The following is an 18,605-nucleotide window of genomic DNA, read 5'->3' as shown; positions in this document are numbered from 1 at the left end:
GCATCACTGTTCAAACGGAAAATGGCGAAAATTCAGAAATATTACATTTTCTATAATTTTTTATTTTATTACTGTTCAAGTGGCCCCTTCTTTTTTCTGACTACGTCACTGCTCATGAGTAAATGGAGAGTTGAATTAGGGTTGATGCATGGAAGTCCTTTGGGAACGGGTTAGAAGACATCACACCTTCCTTCTTCATCAACAAGAAGCACCCAACTAAGTTATTGGACTGGCCATGGTACGTACAAGATTAGGGACTCTTCTTCCCATCCATGTTCTCATATTTTACTGTTCTTGTACTATAGAATTTCGCACTGCCATAGACATAATTACATCAACTCAACCCCAAAACTATAATCCCCAATGGTTACACGTTCAAACCCCACAAACCAACTCATAACACTTAAGAAATTAAACAAGAATCACACTACTTACGAAAATTTAAGTGCCTATGTCCACGGTCAAGATCCGGTAAACATTTCATTATGCCATAAGTATGAGATTACAAGTTTTAGCTCCCAAACCTCCCTTCTCTCATATCACACTACAAACCCTAAATGCAATTATACACTGGGTACCAGAGAATCTACAACCTAGGCTCACGACCTGCAAGAGAAAATAGGTCAATTTTTTCACTTCAAATTTCCAAATCATAACCGAATAGTAACGCGACCCAAGCCAAAACAAAATTAGGACCACAATAGAGATAAACCCCTTAATGATTCTTCTGTGACTCCGACCAACCTTGTAGTACATGTCATGGATGGACACAAATAGATTGTTTGGTCGTCAAATGTTTCAAAAATATGTGTTTAAAATTTTAAATTACCTAAAGGTTTTTCTCGACAAAATGAAAATTCAAACTACCAATTAGTATTAGTTCAGGTGGTATAGTCTCTCCACTACAAATGGGAGGTTGGGGCAATATCATCAGCGCTTGCGTTTGCTTGAACTTTGAAAAATAAAAAAATTTCAAACCAAGGGCCACCAAGGGCTTCAAGAAATAGATTTGACTATGACTTCCAATCTCAAGATACTATGTATATGGGGAAAAAATACATAGGGAGGTTGGGGCAATATCATCAATGTGCGCTTGTGTTTGCTTGAACTTTGAAGGACAAAAAAAAAAAAAAATTCAAACCAAGGGCTTCAAGAAATAGATTTGACTATGACTTAGTCCAATCTCAAGATACTATGTGTATGGGAAAAAATCCGGATCGTATACAAAATAAAAATATTTGAAAGGAGCAAAATGAATTTATAAAACATTTAAGGGGGCACTTCCCCCCTAAGCTCCACTTAGTTCCATCGTTAATTTGACCTTTATACAAACTCACTATTTAACAATTTGTATCATATACAAAGGTCTATATAAAGAGCACTAAAAGGGAGAGCAAGTAAAAGTTTTTATATTTGTGCTGACAATGTATGGTCAAATAGAGACGATTGACATGGGAGCAAAGATTTTAAAACCTTCAATCTTTCATTTTATTTTCTTAAAAAAATAATCAGGTTGTGAAGACTGTTTCAACCGTCCAACCAATCCATTTCATTTTTGAACCATTTCTAGTTGAAGTATAGTTTAGTTGACATATAACAGAGTAAGATCTAGAAACCTTTGCAATTTAAAGAGTAAAGGGTCCATTTGGTTAGATAAAAATTATTAGTAAAAAGTGAAAGAAAGTAAAAAAGAGAGAAATAATTGCATAACTCTCTCTCTAGGTCAAATTTAAGTAGCTAATTAGCATGTGCTTTTACCATGCTAATTGAGCCTCTTATTACTATTAGTCAAAAAATTGTTAAAAGTGTAGAAGAATTGATTCGTGATTAGACCTCATCTTTGTTTATAATATGGTTTATAAATTAATAATGCTTAAACTGCGCATGATCTTTGATTTATATTGCAGACAACATGAATTTGATAAAATTATCAGTAATGCGCAACCAAACCAATAATGAAAGAACAAAAAACATTTTTAAATTCACAATTTGTCTTATATAGCATCATAGGATACTGCTTCCGCTTACCGGGATTTCCATTCAAAGCTTATGACTGGTCGTAGATTTGAATCCTTCCATGCAATATGTATTTGTGATGTGGAGAAGTATGAGGAAAGAATAATGATTTTTATGGAGAGTTGAATTACTGTTGATGCATGGAAGTCCTTTGGCAACAGGTCAGAAGACATCACAGCTTCCATGGTCACCAACAAGAGCCACTCAACTGAGTTATTGGACTTAATTGCCATGGTACAAGCCACTCTTTTTCTAACCCTTGTTCTCATATTTTACTGTTCTTGTTGTACTAATGAATTTTGCACTGCCATAGACACAATTACATATACTCAACCCATCAGTGACACTGAAACTATAATCTCCGATGGTGACACCTTCAAATTGGGATTTTTTAGCCCTGTTAATTCTAGTAAAAGGTACGTTGGTATCTGGTACAATGAGATCGCTGCGACGGCTGTGGTATGGGTAGCGAATCGGGATAAACCTCTTAATGATTCTTCTGGTACTGTGACAATATCCAAGGATGGCAATCTTGTGGTCTTGGATGGACAGAAACAGATTGTTTGGTCATCAGGTGTTGCACATTCTTCTGTGAGTTCAAGTGCCCAGCTTTCTGATTCCGGAAACCTTGTATTGCGAGATGACTCTAATGGAAACATAATGTGGAGAGTTTTGAACACCCTTCTGATTCTTTCTTGCAGGGGATGAAACTTAGTACCAACAGGTTTACAGACAAGAAGACTCAGCTGACCTCGTGGAAAAGTCCTTCAGACCCATCCAATGGAAGGTTCACTTTGGGCATCAATCCTCAGAATATTCTGGAAATATATATATGGAACGGCAGTCGTCCATACTGGCGGAGCGGTCCATGGGATGGGCAGATTTTTATCGGCATACCTGAAATGATTTCGGTGTACCATTTTAGCACATATGATGTTGCAGAGGATAAAGAAGGGAACATGCACATGAGTTATACGTATTTACAAGTGTCTCCTCTGTTATATATTGCCTTAAGTTCTGATGGAAATCTAATGAAGAAGAACAAGAGTTGGGAAAATGTGTGGTCGGCTCCAAATACTGAATGTGAAGTTTATGGCAAGTGTGGTCCATTTGGGAGCTGCAATGAGCACGGTTTACCAATTTGCACCTGTTTACAAGGGTTTGTTCCAAAGCATATCGAGGAATGGAGTAGAGGAAATTGGACCAGTGGATGTGTAAGGAGGATACAGAGACAATTGCAGTGTGAGAGAAACAACAGTGGTGGTGAAAAGGGCAAAGAAGATGGGTTTATAAAGCTAATGATGGTGAAAGTGCCGGCCTTAGCTGAGTTGCTGCTATTTGCTCCTGAAGACAAGTGCAGAAGTCAGTGCTTGAATAATTGTTCTTGTATAGCTTATTCATATAAAATTGGCATTGGTTGTATGCAGTGGAGCGGAGACTTAATTGACATACAGGAATTCTCCTACGGTGGAGCAGATCTTTACATCCGTGTTGCATATTCAGAACTCGGTAAGTGTTTTTCATCATCCTTCAAAATATAAGCAAATAACAATAATATGTGCTTCAAATCCTCTCTTTTTTCTTCAAAGTTTAAGCAAATATCACTTGAATTTGAACCATTGCATATTCTAAACATGTTAGCCACCCGACATTTGTACTTTAGTTCAGAAATGCGTTTGTTGTCTATATTAATAGCTTAAGTATAAAACCTTTTCCCATTTGCCCACAGAAAAAGAAAGCCACGGAAAGTGTCTAAACTCCCAATACTTTAATCTGTATTAACACGAGTACTCTCTCAAAGTTTGTTGTGTTTTACAGAAAAAAAGAGAATAACAAAACTAGATATCACAATTGGAGTGCTCATAGGCTCATTGACCATTGCAATCTGTACCTTTCTTTCCTGGATGTGGATGGCTAGACCACGAGGTATATGCCCATTAAAATTAGCTCAAGAGATTTGCACATATTGCTGTTATTATATAGATTACTTATTACTAAATTTTGAATCAGGAAGGAAGAAAAAGAGGGCGAAGTTATTATTTAAAAGAGGGGTAGTGAATCCAGATTGTTCAAATGAAAGAATGCTTGGAGATAATCTCGGCCAAATTAAACTTGAAGAGCTACCTCTTTTCAGTTTTGAGAAACTAGCAATTGCAACAGACAATTTTGATGTGGCCAATAAGCTTGGGCAGGGTGGTTTTGGTCCCGTGTACAAGGTAATGTTTGTTCATCGAAGCTCTATGCTGTTTAAAATATAAAAAAAATTCACTTTCATCTTTAATTTCAGGGAAAACTATCTAGCGGACAAGATATAGCTGTCAAACGGCTTTCGAGATCCTCTAGACAAGGGCTGGAGGAGTTTATGAATGAGGTTGTGGTAATTTCCCAACTCCAACATCGCAATCTTGTTAGACTTCTTGGCTGCTGTGTTGAAAGAGAAGAAAAAATGTTGATCTATGAATACATGCCAAATAAAAGCTTGGATGCATTTCTCTTTGGTTAGTTCATGATAAAGCTTTTTTTTGTTATTTCAATTAGCAGGAACTTCATTGTTTTGAGAAGACAGAAAGCCTTTTCTTTTGTAGTGTTTGTGAACATATTGATCTACTATAAGTCTAAAACTATAAATCTTATCTCAACATCAATTTTAATTTTCCAAAAAACTTTCACATACTTGTTTTTTCTTTTCTTCAATATTGTTTCAGATCCAATCAAGCGAAGACTCCTAGATTGGAGAAAATGTGCTATCATTATTGAAGGGATTGGCCGAGGCCTTCTTTACCTTCATAGGGATTCTAGATTAAGGATTATACATAGAGATCTGAAGACAAGTAACGTTCCGTTGGATGAAAATTTAAATCCAAAAATTTCAGATTTCGGCTTGGCAAAGATTTTTGGAGGCAACCAAGAACAGGCCAACACTAGAAGGGTTGTTGGAACCTAGTAAGTAGCTTTTGCTTTAATTTGTCCAAAATGATTAATTATTCATGTGATAATTTGTCTTTCTCATGGCAAACTTCAACTCAAATAATTTTACTATTCGGGCTGTCATGATGCAATGTAGTGGCTATATGGCCCCCGAATATGCAATGCAAGGAAGAATCTCAGAAAAATCTGATGTCTTTAGCTTTGGAGTATTGTTGTTAGAGATAGTAAGTGGGCGAAAGAACACCAGCTTTTACCATGATGAGCACTCTTTAACCCTTCTAGGATTTGTAAGTTCACTCGAACTATTGGCTCAGTTACTACGTATAGTTCATTTTAATCTTTCTAATTTCAACTTTTGGTGGTTGTGTCATTGTGTCCAGGCCTGGAAGTTATGGAATGAAGATAGGATCGTAATGCTAATAGATCCAACAATTTTCGATCCATGCTTGCAAGTTGAGATCTTGAGATACATACATATAGGATTGTTATGTGTGCAAGATTCTGCCACTGATAGGCCAACTATGTCGCCCGTTCTTTTGATGCGTAGTAGTGAAATTGCAAATCTTCCAACTCCAAAGCAACCTGCATTTACTGAAATATGCAGGTCTTCTCAACAGAGCCAAAGGGGATGTTCTGCGAATAATGTAACTATTACAACCATGTATGGCCGTTAGCACGCAACTTCTTCTAGTATTCCTCTTACTATCATCCATTAAGTACACTTTAATTGGTTATGCAAAATGTTGTTTTGTTTTACAAAATGTGTTCATCAACTCTATGAATTGGTGTAGGTATTTATACTATTGAAATGTAGTCTCCTTCTTGAGATGTGCCTAGGTTGTCTTTGAAGAAATGCTAACATTCAATGATTGGTGTGTTGATTGTGTCAAAATCGATTTGGTCTATGGAGCTATGCAAGAAAAGTAAGCAAGGGTTTGGAACCTTTGGGAGCCCTAAACCTGAGTGGTTGTGTCACGTGGCTTGTGAAGCTGATGAAATTTAATTACTTAATTTATCATTGTTAATTACTTATTTTATTGAGACATGTAAAAGCAGGAGATTTTAACTACTTTATTTATTTGATTTTATTTTATTTTATTTTGGATAGTTGAATGCTCAATTTTAAATATTTTGATGTGTTTGGGGTTAGATTGGAGTTATATAAATAAATTGGGCATTGGAATGTCAGTATGAATTGCACTTGTGAAATGACTATTACAAGAGATGAGTAAATTCTTGGATTTATAGAGGTAATGGGATTATGTGACCTGAGAAATCTATACCATCACACATATGAATAATAATAATATACATGGTCACTTGTATTTTTATATATGTGTGTGTAGGTTGCAATCATGTATCATATACAAGGTACAGAAGTTAAATTCAAATATAGAATAATTGAAATATAAATATCATAGAATTATTAAAATTATCTACTAATCCCCTCAAGTACATAAACTATTATATTACCCAATCACGTTTTTAAAAATATATCATATCAACCCCTCCCTGTTAGTTGACCATCTAAAATTAATGGGATCTTATCACGCGACCATCACGTGCACCATATATTGCATTATAATGGCCAAAATACCCTTGTTCTCTTGAAATGACCAAATTGCCTTTCTCTACAGTCTTCTTTCGTTCTCTCTATCTATCTTTTTCTCTCTCTCTCTCACTCACACCCAAACACAAAGATACGACTTATAGAAAGCTCCTTTCTATTAAGATCGTCTTATCATTATCATATATATCGCTTTGTTTTGATCTTTTCTCTCTACTTTAACCCCTAAAACATATCCAAAACCCTAAAAATTGAATCTTATTTTTATTCTCCTTTCCCAACTTTCTACTCTGGCTGTATATTGGATTTTCCTATTTTCCACCATCGTCCACTCGACATCACCCCTCTCCGCACCGGTCGTCGGCCGAGATGAATGTTGGCAGTGATGAAGTCAGTAAAGTTGACGACTTCGCCCCACCATCATCAACATGACGACGATAACTATATCAGCTGATTGCGAAGGCGCCAGTGGAGGCAGAGCCGTACTAGCACCGCCGTCATCGTAGTGGTGTCATTGCTCATTGCCACTGCCGCATGGCTATCATTTGTCTTTTTTGGGACCACCACACCTCGCTGGCACAGCTTCTTGTGCTGGGAAGGAAGCCCTAATGGAGTAGAAGGATTGGGGAGAGTGAGGGATGAAGATGGGCAGCAAGAAGGCCCAATTGCCTGCATGCAGGTTATAAATATGGAATAATGGGTTGGGGTTTAAAAAGGGGAGTGAATAATTAGAGATCACTTTCGGAGTGAAAGGAATTAGGTTGTCACCATATATAAGAATTATTATATGTAAAATTTAAAGAGAGAAAGGGACATACAATTTCCATACATACCAGAGAGAGAGGGAGGGAGAGTCAAGTAGACCACGTGGAAGACCTCCAAAGATGATGAAGAAGGCTGCCCAATACTACATCGTTTCACACAGGGGCATAATTGTCATTTTAAATTCACAATTTCATTTTAATATAATATTAATATAATATCAAGGGCATTCTTGTCATTTCACAGTCACTTAACGGTTCTGTAACGGAAAGGGGGGCAATGTGATAGTTTATGTTAGTTTAGAGAGTTTTTTTAATAATTGAGGGTGTTATATGTAGTTGTTGTAAATAATAGGGCTTTTTATTTATTATTATTTTTTTAAATGTTTTTAGCCCTTATTAAAAAGAAAGAAACAATAAGAGTGACAAAATTTTGTATGAGCCTCCCTCGTTCCCGTGCATGAAAAAGCTATACAGTTTCAAGATACAACCCAACTTGTGAGTTGTTTTCTTGAAAAGTGTTTGAAGAAGACAATTGGGTTAGTCAAAATTCCCCTCAAAATATGTAAACTATATAAGATTGCTAGAGAACATTAAAAGAGAAAGCAGTGTGTTCATTTGATTTGTGAATCTGACCCATGTTGTTCATACTATCGGTCCGGTCGCAGTTTCATAAATAAGCGATGCATAGGAATCGGTTTGATTCATGAATTGGGGTATAAAAAAACTTATTTCATCTATGAATCTGATCCTATTTGTTACTCATATAATATATATGAATATATATAATACTATTTAACCCAAAACATAATAGGCTAACCCCCATCCCCTTATAATATATATTTCTATAATATACATAAATTATATTACTATATATTTATGTAATTCATGAATCAAAGTTCAGTATTGTTTTTGAGCTTATTTTCTATTTCTCCAATTATGGGAGGCCACTGAAATAATTTGGTGAGTATAAACCACATGATTTATAATTCTTCATCATGTAGTTACAACTTGCAGTCACTATATTGTCTTAATTATTTCATTTCAATCTTATATCTTGGGATAAATTGCGTTGTTTATAAAAGTCTAATTCGTAAAATCAATCCGATGTTTCACAGATTGGGCTGGCGTTATTTACAAAAACACAATTCAAAAATCAATGTGATGGTTTACTAATTGTGTTGATTCAAATTTAGACTCTCATCGGTGCAGTTAGAATTAGTTTTGGTTTTTATGAAAGCGTGGGACATGATTGGTTTTGATTTTAGGTCTAAGTGGAACCAATCCGATCCGTCTACACCACTAAAAAATAGGGATATTGTGAATTTGCGAGAGAGAATATACATATATATATATATATGTGTGTGTGTATGTGTGTGTGTGTGTGTGTGTGTGTGTGTGTGTATGTGTGTAAAGCCTATTTGATAGCCCACCTTATATATTACATTTGATTTTTTCAGCATGAATCTACCTTATGATTCATGTGTAGTAAAAAGAAGCATCTTTTAGCCTGGATGCAAATTTGGGCTTCAGGCATGACCCCTTGGCCCGCTGAAAAGTCAAAACCTAATAGGCTCGGGCCTAAGTTCCCTAAACTGCAGGCCTTGGATGGACCTAATGTATTATATTTTGCTTGCATAACAATATATATATATATATATATATATATATATATATATATATTTCATATCATAATAAAATACTATGTTGTACGCTAGGAAGTATGGATAATTTTACGAAGGAGCCGTACCCATGCCGGAGACACACACTCTGTGTCCGACACTTCATATACATGTCGATAAATAAAAATTATGTTTTCTTTTTCTTAATTGATACTCACACGCACATACATCCATCGAGACTCGAACCTTTGACCTTCCTTTGGAAAGTAAGAGCCTGGTACTGCTAGGCCATTGGCATATTGGTCAACATAATTATGTTTTCATCAACCAAACCTCCATGACACATATTAAAGATATACATGCTAATTTGTGTCTAATAACTAGAACATGGACAGAAGTCCATCTTGAATTGTGGTCAGAAGTTACGATCTTGAATTATGGTCACAACCGTCGGTAAAGGGAGTTGTTGGTACCATCACCATGACCGTCCCTTGCCATATATCAGCCTGTCATGTTAAAATTTGAATTTTGATACTCTCAACTGTAACTTTAAGTTCTAGTCTAACCAAAATCATGAATGTAACTTTAAGTTCTAGTCTAACCAAAATCATGAATGTCCTAAGGCAGAGAAGGTTTTTTTTTTTTTTTTTTTTTAGGACTTAAATTCAAGGAATTTTAAATTTGTATGCTCAATCTTCATTTAAACCTTTATGGAAATATTGCAGAACAGACTCCTAAAAGGTTGATCCTTATAATTAAGATGCATAGCAGCATTTCTGTTTTGCTAGTTTTTGCCTATTGGTAAGAAAATGAATGATACTTTGGGAATAAATAAATAAAAAAGAATGAAGTCTATAAACATCTCCAAGAATAAATCAACAATGATCACTTTTTAACTACAATTAAAACGACCCTAAAATGCTACCGGTCATAACAAAAAATATTCGGCATGACCTCTGCTAAAAAGGGTCCTACCACAACCTGTTGAAATGCATAAAAAAATATAATCACCTCAATTGGCCATAAACTAATCTATCATGTCCTAACGTAGAACGCAAATAATATAAAACATTCCCAAAACATCAATATACATATAAAAAGAGTCCCGTTCCTCCAATTCCATCAAAAAAAAAAAAAATAAAACATAGAAGCACCAGTCTACTACCTAGTCCCATACTTCTTTACAAGGGACATACTCTAATTACATCAATTTACAGTTCATGAAATATAGCTGAAATCAAAAGTCCATAATTTATAACATTATACAAATTATACTGAATTTTTATAGAATAGTCAAGATTTACATTTACAAAATATTAAAATTCTAAACAAAAATAGTAAAAATATAAATGTCCAATCCCGTCTAATCTTGTTGTGGATGGTCATCCACCACCTCCTTCATGTGTCCTGAAAAATATTAATAATAAAGGGGTGAGCACAATGACTCAATAGGACGTGCCTAAGACACACCTCTTGTGACTCTGTGAATCTAAACAAGGAATAAGAAAAAGAACCGAGATCATGCCATTTCCAAAAAAAAAATAGAACCACAACATCAACAACATAATCCAAGTTATAAACGAACTATGTCATGCAATGTCGCTCCATATTTCCAAAACATTTTTCCGTCATCATTTTCAAACCATTAGTATAACCCGTCCCATGGCATCATTTGGGCCCAGGTAACTCAACCACACTAGAAAAATCACCCCAGTTCTCTCTAGGCCATACTAACGGCGCGATCCCTAGGCAACTCCTAGGCGGCCGGGTTTTCGCAAATCCTTTCAAAACTTTTTTTCCAAAACCTTTTTCATTCCATTTCAAAATAACTTTCCCATTTTCCTTACCCAATGCCTATGCATGAAACGCATCATGCCTTTTCATACCATGCCAATACTCATTTTCATATAATTAATTCAACTGAAAGCACATAGCATGCTTTACAAGTAAATAAATATATATATAAAAAAAAAGAATACTTTCATTCAATAATAATCTAGCATGGTAAGCTTATAAAACATGAATTTTAGTCCACACAAGCATGCTCGATCATAACACATCATTCAACACCTAATTAAACATTCCATATACAACATTTAAGCAATTTTTGCAAGAATTTATACAAATTGAACATGCTAGGTAACAATTTATACAAGATAATTTACAAAAGCACAAGAAGATTATGGATTAGGGATCCCTACCTCACTTAGATGCAAAAACTCTCAATTTGCCCAAATCCAAGCCCTAGAATTCGAAACACCAAAATTACCTTTGCTTCGATCAAATCGAAGATCTCGACAAACTTTCCGTTTTGTCGCAAACAGCACCCAAAAATTCCAATTGGTGAGGGAGAAATCAATGATTGAATTTCTGCTTAAAAAGAAAAAAGAAAATGAACAAGAAAAGAGGGGGGGGGGGGGGGGGGGGGGAATGTGAGGCCAACATGGCCTTTTGGCCGCAATTCATATAAGTGGTGGATCCCACCATTTTTTTTTTTTTTAAACAAAAATTTTCTTTTTAACTTTATTTTTACACCACAATATTATATATATATATATACCTACACATAATAATTCTCAACCATATATAACACATTAAATAAAATAAATGTGATGCAAATGGACCCAAACAACACCCCGTACGCTACAAATCCAGTAGTGGGTCCCACACGAGACCGTCCAGCTCAAAAACGAAAAAATACCAAAATGGTCACCCTTGCATTTTAAAGAGTCTTGAACTCAAAGGAATGCTTCAACCAACTCTTTGACACACCCGACACACCTCACGGTGCCAGGCAAGCAAAACGTGAAAAGACGAAAATGCCCCCGTAAAATTCAAAAAATTCTAGAAAATGGTAAAAAAAAAAAAAAAAATTAGAAACATTCATGCCACATAGTTTTATTCTCAGAAACTTTCGTGCCAAAGTTTTTCAATAATTTAAGGGTCTGAATTTAAAAGTCTGCAAAAGTTGTAAGAATTCAATGTTGAATTATTATTTTATTTTTCCTTTCTGATTGGTAATTCAGTGATGATTTTCGTATAAAATAAAATGCTGATGAGTTGGAGAAATAAATTCTTGGTGTATATAAATATGAGTGAATGCATTAGAGTTATCCTACCTACCATAGTACATGCTTAATGACTCTTCTACAAAACCTTGTTCTCATGTTTTACTTTTTCCAACTAGAGTTTAGCACTGCCACAGACACAATTACACCAATTCAACGAATCAACGACCCTGAAAGTATAGTCTCCAATGGTGCAACTTTCAAACTGGGATTTTTTAGCCCCTTCAATGCTACAAAGCGTTATGTTGCTATCTGGTATAACAATGTCCCTGTTACAGCTGTGGTCCAGGTAGCAAATAGAGATAAACCCCTTAATGATTCTTCCGGGACTCTGACTATATCTGAAGATGGCAACCTTGTGGTCATGGATGGACAGAAACAGATTGTTTGGTCATCAAATGTTCCAAATTCTTCGGCGCATTCAAGTGCCCAGCTTTTAGATTCTGGGAAACTTGTGTTGCAAGATAACATTGGCGGAAGCATAACGTGGGAGAGTTTTGAACACCCTTCTGATTCAATGTTGCAGAAGATGAAAATTAGTACCAACAAATATACAGGTGAGAGGACTGTGCTCACCTCGTGGAAAAGCTCTTTGGATCCATCTACTGGAAGCTTCATTTATGGTTTGAATCCCTTGAATATTCCAGAACTGTATGTATAGAGTGGTAGTCATCCTTACTGGTGGAGTGGTCCATGGAATGGACAGAGCATTATTGGAGTACCCAATATGGTTGTGAACTACAACACTCTTGAGGTCGTGGATGATAAAGAAGGAACAGTTTATACAACTTATACTTCTAGAGATGAATCCGTGTGTTACTTTTTCTTGAATTCTGATGGAATTGTAGTGCAGAGATACAGGGATGTTGGAAAGGAGAATTGGGAAGATACGGTTCTGGCTCCACGAAATGAATGCGATGCATATGGCAAGTGCGGTCCATTTGGAAGCTGCAATGTGCAGGATTCACCAATTTGCACATGTTTACAAGGGTTTGAATCAAAGGATATGGAGGAATGGAATAGAGGAAATTGGACCAGTGGATGTGTGAGGAGGAGACAGTTGCAGTGCAAGAGAAACAACATTAATGGCGGGAAGGGAAAAGAAGACGGGTTCTTAAAGAAAAAGACAGTTAAAGTGCCGGCCTTTGCAAAGTTGTCACCTGCAATATTGGAGAATAGCTGCAGAAGCGAGTGCTTGAATAATTGTTCATGCATAGCCTATGGATATTATAGTGGTATTGGTTGTTTGCAATGGAGCGAAAACTTAATTGACATACAGAAATTCCCCTATGGTGGGGTGGATCTTTACATCCGTGTGGCATATTCAGAGCTTGGTAAGGTGTTGCATCTCCTTTTTTGATATTGTAATTTAAATAATCCTCTTATGCTTCTATTGTTTGTTTACTGGTTTATTTTAATCTTTTTCTTGGATGTGATCTATCAAAACAGTAACCATTGTACTATCTGAAATTCATGATCAATTTTTTAAGTCAATAATCCATTAATCCATTTTGACAGCATTAGCATAAATCTTTTTCTAATTTACCAAAGAAAAGAGCGGCGTCTATAATAAATTCTCAATTCTTTCTTTTATTTCAACTCCACTCCTTCAAATTTTGTTCTGTCTTACAGATATAAGAGAAACACACAAATAGCTATTACAATTGCAGTGATCATAGGGTCAGTAGCGACTGCTATCTGCATTTATCTTTCTTGGAGGTGGATGTCTAAGCCAAGAGGTATATTCCCATTACAATTAACTCTAGATAAATAAAATATTTTCTGTTAATAAATGATTGCATAACTAAATTCTGATTCAGGAAGGAAGAAAATTGAAGCCGGTCCAGAGCGTTCAAATGAAAGTGTGCTTGGAGATAAACTGAAGCAAGCTAAATTTGAAGATGATTGCAATAGACGAATTTCATGTGGCCAATAAACTTGGGCAGGGTGGTTTTGGTCCAGTGTATAAGGTAATATTTGTTCTTTTGGAGTAGAAGCTTTACTAACAATAAGAAAAATAAAAGTAATAATAATAATTTCACTTTTACCTTATTTTCAGGCGAAAATGCCAAGTGAAGAAGGAATAGCTGTTAAACGGCTTTCAAGATTGTTTGGACAAGGGCTGGAGGAGTTTATGAATGAGGTTTTGGTGATTTGTCAGCTCCAGCACCGTAATCTTGTTTGACTTATTGGATGTTGTATGGATGGAGAAGAAAATATGTTGATTTATGAATACATGCCAAATAAAAGCTTGGATGCATTTCTCTTTGGTCAGTTCATCCAAAGTGTGATCTTTTTGTCATCTTTAGTTGTTTTCTATTCATTGCTTCAGCATGGCTACTGCATAATAATAATATTTTGAAGAATACATAGATTTTCTCATTTAGTTTTTGGTTTTAGATCCAAGCAAAAAATAACTCTTGGATTAGAGAAAACGTGCCAGCATTATTGAAGGGACTGGTCAAGGCCTAGTTTACCTCCATAGGGATTCCAAATTAAATATTATTCATAGAGATTTAAAGACAAGTAACATTTTGTTGGACGAAGAGCTTAACCCAAAAATTTCAGATCGGCATGGCAAAGATTTGTGGAGGCAATGAAGACCAAGCCAACACTAGAAGGGTTGTGGGAACATAGTAAGCATCTATTACTTTGTCCAAATGCTTAATCATTTCTATTTTATAACTTTCTTTCTCACTGGATAGTTCAACTCAAATAATTTTTCTATTTGGGCTGAAATGATTCAATGTAGTGGCTATATGGCCCCAGAATATGCAATGGAAGGGAAATTCTCGAAAAAATCTGATATCTATAGCTTTGGAGTGCTTTTATTAAAGATTGCAAGTGCGCGAAGAAACACTAGTTTTTATCAGGATGAGCACTCTTTGAGCCTTCTTGGATTTGTAAGTCCATTTGGAACGCATTGGCCTTTGTTATTCATAGCTCCATCTAAACTTTCCAATGTCAGCATTTTATGGTTGTTTACTGTCTTCAGGCATGGAAACTATGGAATGAACATAGGATTGTAATGCTAATAGATCCGACAATATCTGATCCGTGCTTCCAAGTGGAGATCTTGAGATACATACACGTAGGGCTGCTATGTGTCCAAGAATTCGCGAGAGATAGGCCTACTATTTCCACCATTCTATCAATGCTCAGTAGTGATTTTGCAAATCTTCCAACTCCAAAGCAACCTGCATTTATTGAAAAACAGTTTCTCTTCAATATCGGGTCTTCTCAACATAGCCATAAGAGATGTTTTGCAAATAATGTCACTGTTACAATCATTGAAGGCCGTTAGTATTTATACTTTTAAGCTTATACTATTGTTTCATTCCTAATGTACATTGCAGTTGAATATTCTAAGTTTGTTTTGTTTTGTTTTCACATTGTTGTAATCAATATTTTTCGAAAGCCAGTGTTGGCCTTGATCACTCACATTGATGTATTTTGGGAGAAAATCTGTTTCATATAAAGAAGCAGCTAGCAAATTTTTAGTAACAAGTGACTAATGTTTTTTTAAATTTTCAGTAACGAAGTGACAACGTTTTTTTTTTTTTTTTTTTTTGTCTATAACATCATTAATCAATCCAGAATCTCATACTTTGTTTTATTTTGTTTCAAGAAATTTTAATGTGGCAGAGCACCTATTTTTCAAATTACTTTAGTCTTATTGCCAAGACTAGTCTTACATAAAATTTCTTAGTCACCAAGACTTCTCTTATAAGAAATTACTATATAAAATAAATCATAAATAGAAACAAAATTTTAACAACAAATCCTAACAATCTCTCCATTACAAAGGGTAGTTAGTAGTTAGTGTGCGTTGCTTAACTTTTAAAAAATAAAAAAATAAATAAAATAAATAAATAAAAGAAAAAAAAAAAATCTAATCTAAGGCTTCAACTACTTCAACAAATAGATTTGACTATGATTTAGTCTAACCTACCCCTAACCAAATAATAATAATAAATAAATAAACTATTGTAATACGCATTTGTGACATGGAGAAACATGGGGAAAGAGCATGCCACGGAGCCAAGGAGGCCCGCCTGTACTAAATTTTATTCATTTATGTTATAGTCCTAAGCTTTTATCAAATTTCAAATAAGAGGAGTGTTAAGGACAGTCCTTAGGACCTTAAGCGACTGTCTCCTTTCACGTTCCCTCAGTTCCTCTTCTTATTGGCTATTTTAATTTCATTAAATCTTTATTTCATATTTTTAAGAAACACTAAAAACATAATTTTTTAAAGACAAAACTACCCTTTTTTCCCTCTCCTTTTGTCGTTTATATATGTGTGTGTCTATATATCACTTACCAAATTATGATTTACCCATCTGAATTTTTTTTTTTTTTTTTTTTTACAAGGTAAGAAGTGTTATAAGTTAAATTAGTAGATGTAGAGAGTTGAAACCTGGCACTCCAAAATCCATCGAAACCACTAACCCATATCTATCTAACTTAGATTTTTTTTCTACAATTTTACTCTAACTACAACTCAGTTTTATAATTTTACTTTAATTAAAATTTCACATACATAACGCGTGTGTGTGTGTGTGTGAATCTCGCTATATAAAAAATGAGCAAAAAAAACCTCTTCGAAAAAAGTGCATATAACCTATATTATCCACCTTTTGAGCAAATTGCCCACTAATTATAAAATTTGACAAAAATTTAAAAAAAAAAAAAAATTTCTAAAATGCCCTCCCAACAAGAATTTTATTTTATTTTGTTTTTCTATCATTTCTCTCTTCAAATCTAGTGACAGCAAATTCAGCTTCCATTAAAAACGACGAGTTCTTGCTCTCCGATGTACTCCTTAAATGACCTCAACGCTTCCCAGCGAAACCCAGTTCGGTTTCTTAAGTTTGAATGCTTCGTTCGGTATGAAGGAAGAAAATTAGATGGAAGGGAGAGAAGAAGGGATGAATGAAACATTGTAAGGACCATACCTTTTTATTTTCTTTTTCATTTTTATTTATTGCATTATCATTTTTGGGTCGCGTGACCCCCTGTAGGGTCAAGTGCTCGGGAATAGCTTCCGACACTTCATTTGTTCCATTGGGGCATGTTTTAATCTTCATAACATTGTGGGGTTTATGATGAGCGCTGAAAAGTGCGCATTTAAACTCCTTAAGCTTGAGTATTATAGGACCTTTATCTATCTTATTTCCCCGTTTTATTCTAATTTCATGTTATTGCCCTTTTCAAGTGCTTATCCCAAAAATAAGTCAATTCAGCCAAATAAGAGCATTAAAGAAGTTAACTCAAGCTGAATGAAAGAAATGAGCAAAGTGGAAGCTAAATGAAGCAAACTGTGGAAATTCAGCATGTTCGATCGATCTCAGCATTTCTTCGATCGATCGAAAATTCATCGACTTAAACAATTCAAGATGGATCCAAGCCTTTGTCCTTATCTAAAAGAATCCAATAAGGTCGAGGGATCCAACATTTTCTAGATAGATCGAAATGATTCGATCTTATCCACACCTACCACCTATCTACCACTTTTGTCTTCTTCCTAAAAATATCCCAAAATATCCTAAAATATCTTAGAGATTTGTCTTTATTCAAAAAGGTGCCGCCAAGGATGATCGATCTCTGTAGCATTCGATAGATCTCAGCCAAGTTTGATCGATCTCAGCACAGTTCGATCGATCGAACCTCATCAAGTCTGAAAAAAAAAAAAAAAGATTCCAGCTCATTAAAAGTTAGCTTATGGTGCAATCATTAGAGGGACCTTGGTGTACGAGCCCAGACCATTGGGTGTGACACTTGACCTACCTATATAAGGATTGAGAGCCACTTTTAGAGCATAGTTGTTATTCATAACTTGTAACATTCAACATAACTTGTAATTTCTTATCTTGGAGAGGAGGCTAGAAATTAGCGAGCTTTACACATTTTGGGAGTTCTTCAATTCTTCTAGGGTTTCCATCAAGAATGGGGATAAAACTACTATGGAGATAGCCCTTGAGGATTGGATGACTACTTCAATGAGTGGCTAGACATCTACTTGGGGCTAGAGTAGCCCCTAAGTTTGCTTCCTAGACTTAGTTCTTTGTATATTTTTGGGGATTTATTTGTAACAATGTTTTGATCTTGGATTTATATATATATCTTGTGGTTTCTACTTGATATGTATGGATTAATGCTTTTAATTGATTATCTATTTCTAATCATATGTCTATGTATTCTAGAATGGATGATTCATGTGCTTTTCTATAGATTTAGTAGAGTGTACGCATGTCTATGTGTATGGATGAAGTTAATCTAGAGATGGTCAAAACATAGAGCTTAGTTGAATACTCTTACAATTTATTTGATGGTTCACACTTGTTTCTTGATGGATTGTACCACACCCTTAGCTTACTTAGTTTAATTTCATGTCTTTAGTGTAGATGTAGTGTAGTTCCTTTAAATTCATAGATAGGTGGATAATCTACACTTGTTCCTTGGTGTTCCATACTTATGAATGCATTAGATGTATGTTTCTAGATAGTTGTGTGCGCATAAATTATGATTTTATTGAATGGATTTTGGTCTCATTTGATAGGTTGTACTTTTCATTTGATTTGCCTTGACAATCTATGTATATTTGTCATCCATGCCTAGTTTCAATTAATGTCACACACAC

The 18,605-nt window shown here is 35.1% G+C and overlaps 2 protein-coding genes and 1 pseudogene across 2 annotated transcripts; all 3 read left to right on the top strand.

Annotated features, from left to right (window-relative positions):
• Positions 1-2,199: 2,199 nt before the first annotated feature.
• Positions 2,200-5,618, top strand: LOC132273264 (G-type lectin S-receptor-like serine/threonine-protein kinase At1g11330; annotated as a pseudogene).
• Positions 5,619-12,032: 6,414 nt separating this feature from the next.
• Positions 12,033-12,623, top strand: LOC132273253 (G-type lectin S-receptor-like serine/threonine-protein kinase SD1-13). The gene has a single exon (XM_059774252.1). It carries the CDS (start codon positions 12,033-12,035, stop codon positions 12,621-12,623), a length of 591 nt encoding a protein of 196 aa, XP_059630235.1.
• Positions 12,624-14,027: 1,404 nt separating this feature from the next.
• On the top strand, positions 14,028-15,266 carry LOC132273243 (G-type lectin S-receptor-like serine/threonine-protein kinase SD1-13). Its single transcript, XM_059774244.1, has 3 exons — positions 14,028-14,111; positions 14,668-14,865; positions 14,958-15,266. The coding sequence occupies exons 1-3, from the start codon at positions 14,028-14,030 to the stop codon at positions 15,264-15,266; spliced, it is 591 nt and encodes a 196-aa protein (XP_059630227.1).
• The last annotated feature ends 3,339 nt before the right edge of the window (positions 15,267-18,605 follow it).

Source organism: Cornus florida, unplaced genomic scaffold (genome assembly GCF_030987335.1).
Source record: "Cornus florida cultivar Cherokee Brave unplaced genomic scaffold, ASM3098733v1 CherokeeBrave_3.0.0_Hap2_Chr01, whole genome shotgun sequence".
Taxonomy (NCBI): domain Eukaryota; kingdom Viridiplantae; phylum Streptophyta; class Magnoliopsida; order Cornales; family Cornaceae; genus Cornus; species Cornus florida.
This window is presented reverse-complemented; position numbering and strand designations above follow the sequence as displayed.